Raw genomic sequence first — 15,360 nt, forward strand, 5'->3', positions numbered from 1 at the left:
TTGTTGATGCCTTGATGTTCTTGTGAATCTTTTAAGTAAATCCTCTTAATCATACAATTGCAAGAAGTTGACATTATTTTAACACCATTGCATTGTTGACTCATTCAACCTATGATTCACTATAGTCACATTTATGAGGATGACTGTTTATGTGATTGGATTTGCCACATCAATATGAAGTTTCTAACTCTTGAAAATCTCCATATTATGTGATACTACATTGCCCACTGTGATTGGGTGTATTTGTTTTTTCTCTTTCAAAGTCCCATCCCTCTACTTCATATGTTACAACAGAAGTTCTGTAGTTTATTGAGAAGGTAGAAACAGATGAAATGATGGTATGGCACAGACTCTCTGTATTCTAAAATGATTTGGAGTTGTGATTGCATCTGTTAAAATGAGGCATATTTAATTTTGGTTTTAGAGTTTGGGGACTTTGTTGGTCTCTGTATTTCTAACTCCATCCCCATGTAACTATTTTTGTAAGCTTGGAGATCTTCAAGAAGAAGGCACGTTGTGTGTTCCTTTAAATCATGTACATCCTCAGGTGAACACAGTAAATGTTTCATTTGTAAATACTTCTTTGAGTTTTTCTGGATTGTAGAATTATAAGAAACCTAGTTCTTTCTTATAATATTGTTTTAAAGTCCTTGTATTAGCACTTAAAACAGCAAAAACATTCAGTTGAAACTGAATACTGTGAAATTATAATAACCAAACATGGTCCCAATAAAAAGATGTGAGAAGGAACCTCCCTTCCTTTGCAGAAGTCAGGATACAGTGGGTGTGGAATAGGACAGATGTTTTCAGTACCTTTTTTTAGGTGTTATTTAGTTTTTCTGAACTTAAAAAAAAAATCTAAGGAATTATTTTCCTGGAGAGAGAGAGAGAGAGAGAGAGAGAGAGAGAGAGAGAGAGAGAGAGAGAGAGAACAGAGGATACAATGAAAAATGTGTTAAGTAATGTAAAAATATAAGGTATTAATTATTTTTCAAAATTAGCAGTATAGTGGGGCAACTAGAAGCCACAATGGCACCAGCCTTGGAGTTAGGAGGACCTGAGTTCAAATCCAACCTCAGACACTTAATAATTACTTAGTTATGTGACCTTGGGCCAGTCATTTAACCTCATTCCTTTGCAAAAAACCAAAAAAAAAGCCCTAGCAATATAATGGTGTTTTATTTGTATAGCATTTTATAATTGTCTATTCATTATAGTCAGAAAATATTCATTAAATACCTACTATGGGCCAGCCTAATGGGGGGAGATAACATGCAAATAGTCATGTATAAGCAAACTACATACAGGATAAATTTGAAATAAACAGTAGAAGTAAGAAGACACTTGAAGTAAGAGATACCATGAAAGTCTCCTGGGATTTTAACTAGGATTTTTAAGGAAGCCAGGGAAGCCAAGAGGCAGTGATGAGGAAGAAGATCTGGGTCATAGAACCCAGTAAGCAAGCAGTCAGTGTCAGGAGAAGGAGTATCTTGTTTGAAGAAGAGCAAAGAAGCAAGTGTCTCTGGATGGAAGAGTACATAGTTGGTGGAATAAGGTATGAGAAGACTGGAAAAGTAGGGGGTGGCAGGTTAGGAAGGATTTTGAATATCAAATAGAGGATTTTTGTATTTGATCCTAGAGGTGATAGCACTGGAGTTTTTGAGTGGGGTAGGGTGGGAGTGAGGGGAAGGGTAGTGATATGGTTGGACATGCACTTTAGGAAAATCATTTTGATGACTAAATGGAGGATGGATTGGAGTGGGGAGAGATTTGTGCTAGAAAGTTAAGATGGCTTTTTAGGTATGAGATGATGGAGGCTTGTACCCAGAGAGTATCCATGTCAGAGGAGAGAATCTGCAGGTTTGGCAACAGATTGGATTTTGTAATACAATTAGTGAAGAGTCAGGGATGACACCAAAGTAACAGGGATACCAGACAACTCTGAAGGATTTATGATAAAGAATGCTCTCTATCTCCAGAGAAAGAACTGATGGTGTTTGAATGCAGACTGAAGCATACTTCTTTTTTTCTTTATTTTTTCTTGTGGTTTATTTTCTTTTATAACATGCCTTGCCAAAAAAAAAAACTAAAAACAAAAGTAATCATATATAATCTTTCATGTATCTAAAAAGCATGGAGAGTGACATGTTATGGTTAATTGAATGTTTTAGCTACCCTATAATATATCCCATGTGAGAATTTTTTTGTTTGTTTTGTTTTTGCAAGGCAATGGGGTTAAATGACTTGCCCAAGGTCACACAGCTAGGTAATTAAGTGTCTGGAGTTGGATTTGAACTCCTGACTCCAGGGCCAGTGCTCCATCCACTGGACCACCTAGCTACCCTTCATGTAGGAATTTTTTCAAAGATTCAGTATATAATGAAATGTTTAATAATCTTATTCTGAATGTAATTGAAGTTTTGATAATCAGAAAATGCATCAGGATTGCATCTTTATTATAAATATCCATTATTGTATGAATTTCTAACTTTGTTGTAGATTATAGAACTTCAGCTTGGACAAAGACATGTTTCAAGACATGGAGGGCTAGTACTTCATAATTTTTCTGGGAGGTAACTGAGCCTCAGAAAGTAGTGATTAGAATCCAGATTTCCTAACTTCTTCAGTGCCTTTTCCCATTATGCTTGACAGACTAACATACCTTGAAAGTTGTTTAAGAAAATTAATGTTTTGTTGTTGTTTGATTAATGTTTGATGTTCACTTGTTCATTTATGTGTTTATTCATTTATTTCTTTATCCTAAAAACAAAGCACAAAATACATTTACGTGTTGAGAGTTAAATCATGAGTATGTGGCTTGTGAACTTGGTTTTTTTAATATGAGAATTCACTGTTTTGTTAATATTACTTTCAGCATTTATGCTGGAAAAATGGTTTTGAGATAAAGAAGTTGCTTTGATACAGTTCTACATTCATCTAAAATGTTTACCATATTCAGAAACTTCTGTAAAATTACTAATTTTCTAGTTGGGCAAATGGAGGGGGAAAAGGTCTTCATAGTATGAAATAATGCTTCTGAAATCCTATTACTGATTGCATTACTTGGCAGGAAGAAGCAAAGCAGCTTCTCCTTTCAAGCTATCTATAAAGAGATTCATGTCAATTTTCACAAGTTATAAAGACCAGTAAACAGGCTCAGACAAGAAAACTGTAATGATTATAAAACCAAGATTCGTGCTTGAGTCTTTCAGTGCTGAAATTCCAGAGTCACGTATTATAATGCTTCTGGTCCTTATTTGGTTTAGAACTACAGTAGCTATGGAGATTTTTTTAGAAGACTAATGCAACCTGCAGAACAAAGCAAGCTAACTTTAGTATCTGAAGGTGATTGTAGTCCTCATTTTGCCCCTGACCAAACTTTCTCTTGATCGTTTAATTTGCTTTTTATTCTAATGAGATTTAGACTTCCTGTCTAGGGAATTTGTAACAAGATCCAAACATTACTTTTAATTATGTTCCTAATGTTCTGGTTAGGTAAATAAGTTGTTCCCTCTGATTTTTCTCCCTAGGCGGGAGAATTTTCTCTATTTTGGTTGGACTAGAGAGTGGAGAAAGGTGGGAAGAGGGTGATGCTTCAAGGGTCAGATTGGCTTAACTGATAGTTCTTCATGTGCATAGCTTAAAAGATTTAATATATGGTCTTTGAAAAAATTCTGGCAGTAAATATCATTGAATTTAATCCGCCAGTTGGATACAATATAAACCTGTGGAGGGAAGTCCTCTAAGGATTTATGCATGGAATCAACACATTTACTCTCCCTGCTTTTGGGTGTCATGATGTTTTGCATACATCAGTATGATCCTAGATCATGACTTCATTTGTTTATGACAAACTTAGGAAGATTGGTTGGAGAAATTGGAAGTGTTTAGCCTAGAATATACATGAAGACAATGATCATGTGCAAGAAGGTTTAAACTTGTTCTGTTTGAGCCTAAAGAGAGCAATGTCATATTTTGGTTCAGTGTAAGAAAAAACTCCCATACATATAAGTGTAATAGTCTGCCTTAGGAGATAGTTGTTCCTCTGTCAATAAGAGGTTTTAAAGAGAGGCTTTGTGATTTCTTGGTCAAAATTGCTATAGAAAGCATTCCAGTTTGGGTATGAATATCTGCACAAGTACTTTTTTTTGTTCTACTTTTAACATGTAATAAAAATTACTGTAGCAAATACATATGCATGCTTGTTCACCTTAGAAAAGCAACCAATCATAATTTTCATACTGTAAATAGGGCTTTGCCCCAGTCTTACTACATACAGAAATGGGAGACTCATAACATATCTTGCCTTGTGGTGTTCTTGCCTCTTATCTTGTTCTCTGCTTCCCTCTGCCACCACATAGTAAGTCATCCTCAGATTATCAGACATAGGATCTTGTTACTAGGACATTTCTCTTCTGGGACCCACCTTCAACCCAACCCCCACAAAGATCCAGATCAGACTGACACCTCTCCTGATGGGATTACACTCATGTGTGTATTGTCCTCTGTACTTCCATTTCCTCTTTCAACTTAATAAAACAAGCATATTTTGCTACGAAAAATAATTCTATTTACTGCCCTCCCTCAGTTGTAGTTAAATTTGAGGATAAAAGAAGAGAGACAGGAGAGAGTCAAATAGTTTTTAAACTCCATAGATTGTACTTTGCTTGCAATGCTGTTTCTTCCAAAAGTGATTATTTTCAGGTTCTGGTTGACATAGACATCTTTTCCTAATGTTTATTATTTCTAAAAGGCATTTTGAAACTAAAATATTAATCATTTCTGTACTATAGAAAATATAATGCAAAAAGAAGAACTCTTAAAGAGAGAGTGAAGAAGAAATTCGGGTCTTTGAGGTACTCAAAGATGATGCTTTCTATCCTTAGATTGGAATGGAAAGTAGTAGTGATAGGTTTGGGAAGCTGTCCATCAGATTAATATTCACTTCCTGATCCTTAGTGTATTCTCATTTTTTTTAAATGCTGTCATGAAATTCCTAGAAGATCCACACCATACTTCATTACATTAATCTGGATAGAATCAGGCATTGACTCTTTTTTAAGTTAGGATGAGCACATAAATATGACAGTACTAGGTGAATGTTATATGGGCATGTATTTTGTAAAAACCCAGCGTTGCATCTCCATTTTGCCATAAGACATTATAGTTCAATAAAAAGTATTAGCAACTGAGGCAACTAGGTGGTACAGTGAATAGATCTTGGGTCCTGGAGTCAGGAGGACTTGAGTTCAAAACTAGCCTCAGATACTTAATACTAACTGTGTGAACTTGGACAAGTCACTTAACCCCATTTTTTTTCCAAAAATTAAAAAAAGTATTTAACAAACTTTCCTCCTCCTACCCAGATTAAAAAAAATCTGTAATTTATTAATAGCAGAGAAGTTCTTGACTGACTGAAATGCAATTACTTTGTTGCAAAAATATTTTTACTATAGGGCTTGGGGTTTATTTTCCTGATTATTTTTGATCTTGTGATGAATTCTTGGGAATTTGCTTTTCTTTTCTGTTCCTTAGGGCATATGTTTTTATTTCATTTTAGAAAGTTATTTACCATTATTTGAATGTGGGTGAGAATTCTATGAAGATGAACAAGTAATCTCTAGATAAGGATTTATTTTGATTTTTGACTTATAACCTTCCTGAACTACAAGAATATCTGGAGGGAAGAAATAAAGGAGAAAAAATGCCATGAGTGTGAATCTTCAGTGAAATAAAATTCTCTGCCTTAGAAACATTCACTTCTTTTTCTAGCAAAATCAGGTAAAGGGTGAGGTTCTGTTCACACTGTGACCTTGCTCTCTTCTCTTCTGTCTGCATGGTATTGGATAAGGTATTTACCCTCATCGAACCTCAGTTTTCTCTCCTATACAGTGAAAGATCAAGCCAAATGTCCTCTAAAGGCCCTTCAGGCTTTAAATCCAATGCTCTTCTGACTTAGTTCTCATTAACCTAATTGACCTAGAGCAAAGACTTGAAATGTTTCCCTTTCCAAATTATATTAACTCTTTCAGATGGCTGGGATTTGCTGAATGTATTATTAGAAACTCAAAAAATGTGTGCAGCAATTTTATTTTTTAACTTGTTATTTCTGTTTCTGTGAAGTCTGTCATATGCTCACTCTGGGATGTTAAAAATCAAATGGAAAAGAAACATTTTCTATCACAGTATCATTATGGCAAACTTGGTACCCCAAAGCCAAGAGTCTATATTTTAGTGATGCCAGGAAATGCCAAATATTAATAGCTTCACAGTTCTCTACTCTTAACAGGTGGAGAGGGAAGAAAGACTGCTGGAATTTAGGAAAGGGCTTGTAGGTTCAAACATGGATTGTCAGTCCCAGACAGCTGTTTAATTGAATGTTGAGTTACTTTTTCATTGTGTGAATTGTTGAGTCACCATTTGCACATTCTTCACTATCTGTTCACTGTCATTTCATAAGATCTGGCAGAAATATCTGCTTTAATAACTATTGTTAATTGATTTTGGTGAAAAGCTTAATATGGGTGATTTTTTGTTTGTTTGTTTTTGGTCTTTTGGTATGATGTAAGGGCTTGCAGAGGAAATGGTTGTTGGATGAAATGGTATTTTTCCCTCTGAGCTTAACAAATTGTTTGAAAACTTTTAGGGAAAGCTAATGGTCAGCAAAACACCTATATAAATTTGCAACAGAAAATTAATAGAGATGTAGAAATATGTATAAATACAATTGTCTTCTCATTCAGAGAGCATGTGTTTATTACTGACTCCACCATTTCTCTTTTATAGTTTTACAATAATATTTTAAAAATGAAACCTCAGCAACCCTGCAGAGAAATTTAGGTAATTTAAAGTTGGTTGTATTAGTAGCCACTGCATTGTCAAATAGAGTACTCTTTGACTCAATTAAATTACGTTTCTCTTCCTATATTACAAAGATCATTGGATTAAGAATCACATGATTCAAATTCTACCTCTGATTCTTATAACTGATGTGACTTCTTGTAAGTAAGTCAGTTTTCCTCATATTCCTCATCTATAAAATGAGCTGGTTAGACTAGATGGCATCAAAGGTCATTTCCAGCCCTAAATCAATCCTACAACCTCCTCTGCTCCTTTTGCCCTACCTTCCCTACAGGGTGATTATGGGAACCAAAGGAGGTAATGAATATGAAAGTGTTTTGAAAGCTCTGAGGTACTATACAAATGTAAAACAGTATTCATATTATTCACCCATCATTTCCTTATTTGGTATTCAACATATTTTTGTTTCCTCAAATAGTCCCTGCCTCCAATGATTTTACAATCTAGCTTCCAGCTCTTCTCAACACCTAACATAGTACTTTGCCTTAACATGCTTGATAAATACTTTGTGCAGCTGCTGATGGTAGTAGGTGTTCAAAAAAAGTTGATTTATAAAATAGCGCTAGTGACAAGGTTGTATAACTTTCAATTTGTATGACAGTATTTCCCATCTGTTTTTTGGTGTATGATGCACCTGTGGACTTAATGGAATAAGTGAGACATGTGGAGTGAGGAAATAAGTTGGGGAGGTGTGGCACAATAGGAAGGGAGAATGAATGTTTGGTTTCTAAACTGAAAAATTATTTTTGAATAAAATGTTGTTTTTTGTGAAATCTTGTACTTTTGAAACTCATCTTGGAGTATGAGGAAACTTTCATTTACTTGGTGTATTTCCTTGGCAGCTAGATAACACAGTGGTTAGCATGCAGGGCCCATAGCCAGGAAGACCCTACTTGGCTCCAGGTAGTCTCTGTCTCAGTTTCTTCCATTGTGAATCAGCACTCACCTTTCACTGGTGTCAGAATCAAATGAGATAATATTTCTGAAACCTTTAATATAATACCTGGCATGTGGTAGGTGCACTGTGACCTCAAATCTGAGAGCCTGCTTATGTATTAAACTCCTCACCAAGTTTGTGTTTCACTGTCTAATGCATTTATTAGACCCCTAACAAAAGTTTACTAATTGATTCAGAGGGATGCTTAAGATTCATTATTTTTTTCTCCTATTACTGTACTAGAAGCTGATGATTTTTTTTATAAAAAAGGTAGGCCCTAGGACAACATCATACATTCCTGGGATTTCAGGAAGTCCCAAGTATGTTGAAATTGACAGTACTCAGAAATGGTTAGAACCATGCTGTTTGTTCTGTCTTTTTCTCTCTGTGTGTTTCTTTTTCTCTCTCCCTCTCCCTCACTCTCCCCCTCCCTTTCCCTCTCTCCCTCTTCATACCCCAACAATGAAAAACTGAGTCTTGATATCAAAACAAAATTTTTTTTACATTTTGATAGGTGTTTTAAAATTGAGGTTTGGCAGGATTTGTATCTTTGGCATTAGCTTCTGCATTTCATAATGGTTTTCATAGTTTAATCTCAAGTTGATATATTTGTACTAATGTGTTATAGAATTAATTAGTTAACTAGAAGCAAATTCATATCCTTTTGATTGGATAATATCTATGAAAAATAGACTTCATAATTTCATATTATTCAGATTATGATTTAAATTTTTTTTTTTACAAAGGACTTAGGAAAAGTCTTGTGGAATGCTCATAGAACTACAGATAGATAAGGAGAATCTGAAATGTAAGCAAGGTTGACCCAAGTTTGTAATACTCTTCTTCAACACATCTGGGATGATGATTCTAGGGGATAGTTGTGGTTTCAGTTACTCGTGGAATAGTTAAACAAACCCCATCTGTTTCCACTTGCTTTAAAAAGATTGTTAAAAATGCTACAATATGAACAGGTGTAGAGAAGATTCTTGAAATTTTTTTTTTGGATGAGGTGATTGTTTCCCTTTTTTGACATATACTGGGCATTGTCCTTTTTCAGTAAAGTGGACTATTAATACATATATTCCTCACTTTTGGATTTTGTATGGGTGGGGAAAACGAACAGCATGTATCTTACACACTGTGTGGGATAAATGCTATTTAAATCTTACTTAACTGCTAAGCATCACACTAACACAAGATCACTGGATTAAATCCAGTTGACAGTCACACAAACACACATACACACACAGGTCAGATTCTAGAAAACTGAGCCATCTGTCCAGCATAAAATGCTGATACTTTTAATGTCATATAATTTTTTTTTCAATTTTGATAGGTGCTATATATTAAATTTTTGCAGGATTTTTATCTTTGAAAATAGCTTCTACATTTTGCAGTCATTTTGACATTTTAATCACAATTTGATAACACACATCTTTGTATATTAACAGAATTAATTAGTTCATTAATTCATTTAAAAACTTTTTATGTCAATAATATAACGCTATAAGCTCTTGCTTATACTAAAACAGATACAAAATTTTTTTAGATGCATATTAGGCTTATATGACTTTCAAACCTGCTTTTTGATAGGTAGGCTATTTTCATGAGGTGTTTGGCTGCCACTGATACTGACTTTTGTGGGCTAATACAACAGGAACTTCTATCATTTAAAATTATTTTATTTTTTAAAAATACTGTATTCTAATTCATAGGATTAAGAATTCAAAAAGAACCTTAGAGATCATGTAGTCTATTCTCCCCATTCAGAAGAAAACAAGGATAAGAAAAAGTTAGATGTCTTGCTCAAGGTCACTAAAGTAATAGATAAAAGTGCAGGTTATCTTACTCAAATTCTAGTCCTTTTTCTACCATACCACACTTGCTAAGTAACTGTTTGACTTAGTCTTTTATTGTTTTATTGTAATTTAATGTTAGCTATTAAGTTTTGTCATTAACTAGTTAGCTAAGGAGAGCTGATGGAGCCTGATGTTTGCCATTTTAAGTATTAATTGGTGGGCAAGACCTCTAACTGAAATGATCCTGTGAAGAGTGCGATATGTGCTTTTGGTAAAGTAAAACTGAATCATTTGCTTTTAGACCACTGCTAAGGCCATAAAAATAGCTGAAATCAGGGAGTAAATTTGAGGAAAAAAGAAAAGTCTTTTTGAAAGATGTATGTCAAAGTACAGGTTTGGGAAAACTCAACTTGGAAGTAATTCATGTCAAAAAAGACCTGGGGTTTAAGTTGACCACAAACTTATATATATACTGCTACCCACCAAAAATAAAATAAATAGATTACACAATCTTAGGGTGCATTAGTGTTGATGATAATGATAACTGACATAATTTTAAGGTTTACAAAGTAGTTTACATACATTATCTTATTCACAATAAGCCCTCTGAAGTAGTTGCTACTGGTATTTGACCTCATTTTACAGACAAGGCAACTTAATGTGCCTATTGTTAATAAATATCAGAAGTAAGATTCAGACCAAGATTGCTTCTGATTTTATTGGTTCAATATGTTTTATACCATGCCATGCTGCCTCTCCATAGTAAATATCCAGGTCAAAGAAGGTACTGATCCCACTGTACTATTCAAACCACATCAGGAGTAGTATTTTCAAATTTGGGTCCAGAGGAAGGGTGACATGGGTGATGAAGTTTCTGGAACTATGTCTTAAAAAATAATTGAAGGAACTGGGGATATTTAGCCTGAAGAAGAAAAGATTCAGAGGAGATATGATAACTCTCCTCAAATATTTTGTCATTTTGAGGAGGGGAATGAACTTGTGAACAGAAGATTGAATTGAGACCAACAAGTGCAAACAACAGAGAAAAAAAATTTTAGCTCAATATGAGGAAGACATTTTTAGTATTTGAGCAGTAATGTGCCTTATTGCTTTGAGAAGTCTTTCCCTGACTTTGGAGGTTTACAGTCAGAGACTAGATGTTATATTGAACAAGGTCACCAGAATTGGATGGGTCGGGTTAGATGATCTTCCAGGGCTTTTTTGGGTCTACAGTTCAGTAAGGAGAAACAGTTGTGATAGAACTCTCATGATGGGCTTTCATTGTTGGATGAATGAAGATCAGGAAGCATTCTGAAAACAGCTTTTGGTTGTCAGATTGAGAACTAGGCCCTGATATTTGGCCTTGAGCAGGTTCTTTAGTGGAGACTTGGAGAGAAACTGTTTCGTGTTTTACCTGAGATAAATGATGTACTGCATGGAATACAATTAAAAACTGAACCCAGTGAATTTAGTCAACATGTTCTTGGAGGAATGAAGTTGGAGAATCTGTACTCTCAAGAGAAAGCCTTTTGAAAATGAGGCTTAGTTTGAATCAACAAATCTGTCTGAAGAAAGACAGTGGTGATGAGGGAAAGTTAATAAATAATATAGCAAGAGAAAAGCCTATTCTGCATAATAGTCAATTTTTTTCTATTGAAAGATAAAAAATATTTAGGTTCCGATTGGGTTCAAATCAGAACCAAACATCTCTCCATTTTTAAACTTGGATTATCACATAAAGCGTTATACCTTCTGCAATGTAAATAGGAACTGTAATGTTTCCAAGTTATTACTGTGTTAACAGGTTGACAGATATGTGCAAATTATGACTCACCACTCAATTTGGCACTAAATTAATGTCTTTCAGCACTGCGTCCGCCCAAGTGTAAACTAGTTATCACTGCTGTGTTCCTGCTTGTTTGCCTGTATCCAAAAGGTAAAAATGAAAGTAATTCAATTCTGCTATAGAGTGGAGTACAACATATGGCAGAAGTGTAGGAGTAGAGCACTGTGTTCTTACCTGTTCCCAGGCCTGCAAATAAAGCTGGTCCAGATTTTGCTAAATGAATGCTTACTCATAGCAAAGCTGTTTTCAGATATCATTCAGGTATTTCTAGCAGTCTCTACTGCTCTAGAGAACATCATTCTGAAAAGTAACCACCAGAGAGGCAGTATGACAGAGTGCAAAAGAAAAAGTAGCAGTTCCCTCTGGATTTTGAATTCAAAGTTCTGAGCTTTCCCTTTTTCTGTCTATTCTGTCTAGCTGTGATACTAAATTCAAGAGGTTTTGATGCATTTTTTAAAGGAAAATGTTTTGGTTTTGTCCTGAGAATAAAAACATTGTTTTCCTTAGTAAAGATGCTCCTCAGTTTCTTCCTTTTTCTACTCGGCAAATATAACATAAATTACCTTTTACATCTGACATCTTCCTCATATCAGACACGTGAATAAAAAAGCATTCCCTTTTTCTTCTTAAAGAAAAACTTTTGCTCAATAACATTTTAATAGTCTGTTCTGGGTTCTTCTGATAACCTAGATTCTCCTCCCTACCCCTTGCACTCTTGCCCTCTACTTCATCTTTCATATGCTGTTCTGCCTTTACTTCCTTCCTGCTTCCTGGGCACATATTTTCCATTTACTTGTCCTCTAGCTCCCAAGATAAGGTACAGAGATTAGACTGTACAGTATTTTGACCTTTTTTCTTCAGACACTGTAGGGTATTCACTGACTTAAAAACTGGATCTTTTTGAAAGCACAATCAACTGCTTAAAGTCCTGGAATCCTCCTAGCTTTTTTGTTTTTTGTTTTTTATTTTGTTTTGTTTTGTTTTTTTGACCTGAGATAATAACTTCAGTTACCTGTGCCTCAGTTTTCTTTAATGGAAAAACCATTAAAGAAAAGCATTTGGAGCTTACCAAGGTGAAAGGTGAAATGGAGGGCAAGTTACTGTCCTTTTGAAGCTTGGCATGCTTATTTGCATTAGACTTCCAAAGCTATGATATTTATATTGATTGAGGATCAGTTCAGAAGACACTGTCTTCTCCCCACCCCCATTATCATATAGTTAGCAATGACCTCCATTCACATGCATATGACAGCTGATTTTTCTTTTCCACTGAATCTAAAGTAACCTGATCTAAATCACACATACAGTCATAGAAGAAAAAAATTATGATATTCAGAAATGATTCAAGTAACACTGATGCATAATGTTGCCATGCTGTCTTGTTTTTTTAAAAAATAGGACTTTGTTATACATATTCTATGATCCTAGGAAACATTCTTTCCCCTTTTTTCCATTAGTTCCCTGACCCCTCCCCTCATTTTTTTGTATCCTTTTGAGCTGAAGCTGAAGCTGTGGAATAAAATTTAAAAACCTGTAAAGGATGTCAGGAGGTTGTGTATTGCTTTGGGCAGTTCATTTCTTTAACCATTCAAGACAGATGGTTGTCTATCCTGTTTTTAAAAAACACCAGAATGGAAATTCAGAACCATTATTGAGTCTCATTTGATGTTTAATCAGCTTCACTCTTATGAAACTCTTTATTTCTAGTTATCTTCTCTCTTTTAACTGATTGCCCTTTGTTTGGGTTTTTATGTCAATAAGTGGCTTTTCTTTTTGTAGCAACTGCCCTAAAGATAGTTAAGAGATCATCTCCAGTTTTCTTCTTCCAAATAAACACCCATCAGCTTCTTGAACTTTTTCTCTTTTTTTCTTTGCTTCTTAACATGTAAAAACCAAACTCTCTCTCTCTCTCTCTCTCTCTTCAGAACTTGCCTGTTTCTTATTACCCAGGTTCACAATCTTGGAGTCACCTTTGATTCTTTCCCCTCCCTCTCCCCCTATGTGCAGTCATTTGCCAAATCTTCTCAGTTCTACTTCCACAAAATCTACCACATCTTCCTGTCTTTCTCTCCACATGCAGTCAGTGCCCTAGTTCAGGCCTCATCACCTAACACTCACCTAAATTGCTTCAGCAGATTCCCAAACCCTAATCTCTCCCTTCTCTATCATTTACCCAGATTCCACATTTGTAGCAAAGCTTGACATTTAAAATCCTTTATATTCTGATCTCAGACAGTTTTCAGACTTTCTTTCGTAGCAATCTCCTTAATGCGTTCATTCGGTGTTTCAGTCAAACTGACCGATTTGTTCTTCCCCTTGTACAACAATTCATCTGCTCTGGGCTCTGCATGAATTGTCTCTCCTTGCCCCAGTTCTACATAAGACTCAGTTCATGTGCCACTTCTATATGAGAAATTCTCAATTGCCTCCCAGTTAATTGTCAGTACTCCTCTCAGCTTTACGTAAATTATTCTCATAGCTTTATGTATATTTTTATCCACATCTTTGTGTTTGTGTGGTTTCCTTACAGTATTAATGTTTTTGAGGTTGAGTTTTTTGGATTGGTGTGGGGTTTTTGGGGGGGTTTTTTTTTTGGTATCCCTGATTCCTAGAACAATACCTGGCAATTTATTAAGTCGGTAATCACTTACTTAATTGAATTGAAAATTAGGCATAGTGTTATGATACAGTTCTAATTTGTGCTAAAAGAGAAAGACTTTATGATTTACATACCAGACGTCTCTTAATGCATTCAACTATATATTTATTTTTCATTGATATTGCAGGTCTTTTGGCTAGTATTTTTTTGTTAGATTTTATATTGTTTCATTGCTTCTCCAAATATAGCACTTTTCCATTTGTCTCTAATTTTTAGTAAGCCATTTTGTTTATGTATCATATCCAGTCTTATAATATCCCATTATCATGAGGTAATATATTTTCTCCGCCTACAGTGGGCATTTCAAGATGGGAATATACCATCACAGGATCTCATACTGAAAACATCTCAGTCAGAGAAAATGCTATACTTGTTATAGAATCAACTTCTTTATTGTGAGCCTCAGAGAGAGGTCCCCCAGTAGTGAAATTATTATATAGATTGTGTTGGTTCATTTTTCACTTGCTATTATGAATTATCTGCCCACATAATATTTACCTGAACCTGGTATCTTCAATAAGCAAAGGTTTTCAAAGCATAAGATAGTACTTAATGGTAACTTAAAATCATTCCCCTCAAAAAAAATTGAGTGATGTAAAGAAATCCTTAGCAATTTGTTGATTGTCATTACTTGGAATATTGCTGTAATTTATATCTGCCCTTTTTTTTCTACTTAGGTATGTTGATGATGTGATCAGCCGCATTGATAGGATGTTCCCTGAAATGTCTATTCATTTGTCCAGACCCAATGGAACATCTGCAATGCTATTGGTAAGATTCATTTGGTCAAGTGAAAGGGAATTATAGAGGAAAAATTGATTAAGAAATTAATTTTCTAGACCTGAATATTAGGCTCTTATTGATTTAAATTAGGCCTTAATTGGATAAATAGCAGTGTGTCTCTTTTTAATGGTAGCTCTCTGTCTCTAAGAAAGAAAATAGAATTTCCTAATGTCAACAGTGGTAAATGCTGTATAACTTTTTATTGTGTCATTCAAATCACTTTTAGAGTTAAAAGAGACTTTATAAGTAGACCTTATCTATGAGAAGTAATCTCCTCCTCCTTCTTTGTAGAAGTGGAAGGCCCCCAGATATGAAATAATTCATGTTTTCAGATTTTTTAAAATGTATTAATTGACTTTGATGAATATTTTTCTTAAAAATAATCCTTGTTTTATGAGATACATGACCTGTGGGAGGAAGGATAAGGAAAGTATATAGGAGGAAATTTAGGCGAGGTTAAAGACAAATCATCATT

General features: G+C 34.8%; 1 protein-coding gene across 2 annotated transcripts in view; it reads left to right on the plus strand.

Moving 5' to 3' along the window:
• MED27 (mediator complex subunit 27) overlaps positions 1-15,360 on the plus strand; it is a 271,270-nt gene that overhangs the window by 163,752 nt on the left and 92,158 nt on the right. For both annotated transcript variants that reach the window (XM_074210857.1, XM_074210856.1), the window contains exon 4: positions 14,780-14,873. In XM_074210857.1, coding sequence (XP_074066958.1) covers positions 14,780-14,873 — 94 coding nt within the window. The remainder of the gene's footprint in view (positions 1-14,779; positions 14,874-15,360) is intronic.

This window comes from Macrotis lagotis, chromosome 1 (assembly GCF_037893015.1).
Source record: "Macrotis lagotis isolate mMagLag1 chromosome 1, bilby.v1.9.chrom.fasta, whole genome shotgun sequence".
NCBI classification, from domain to species: Eukaryota; Metazoa; Chordata; class Mammalia; order Peramelemorphia; family Peramelidae; genus Macrotis; species Macrotis lagotis.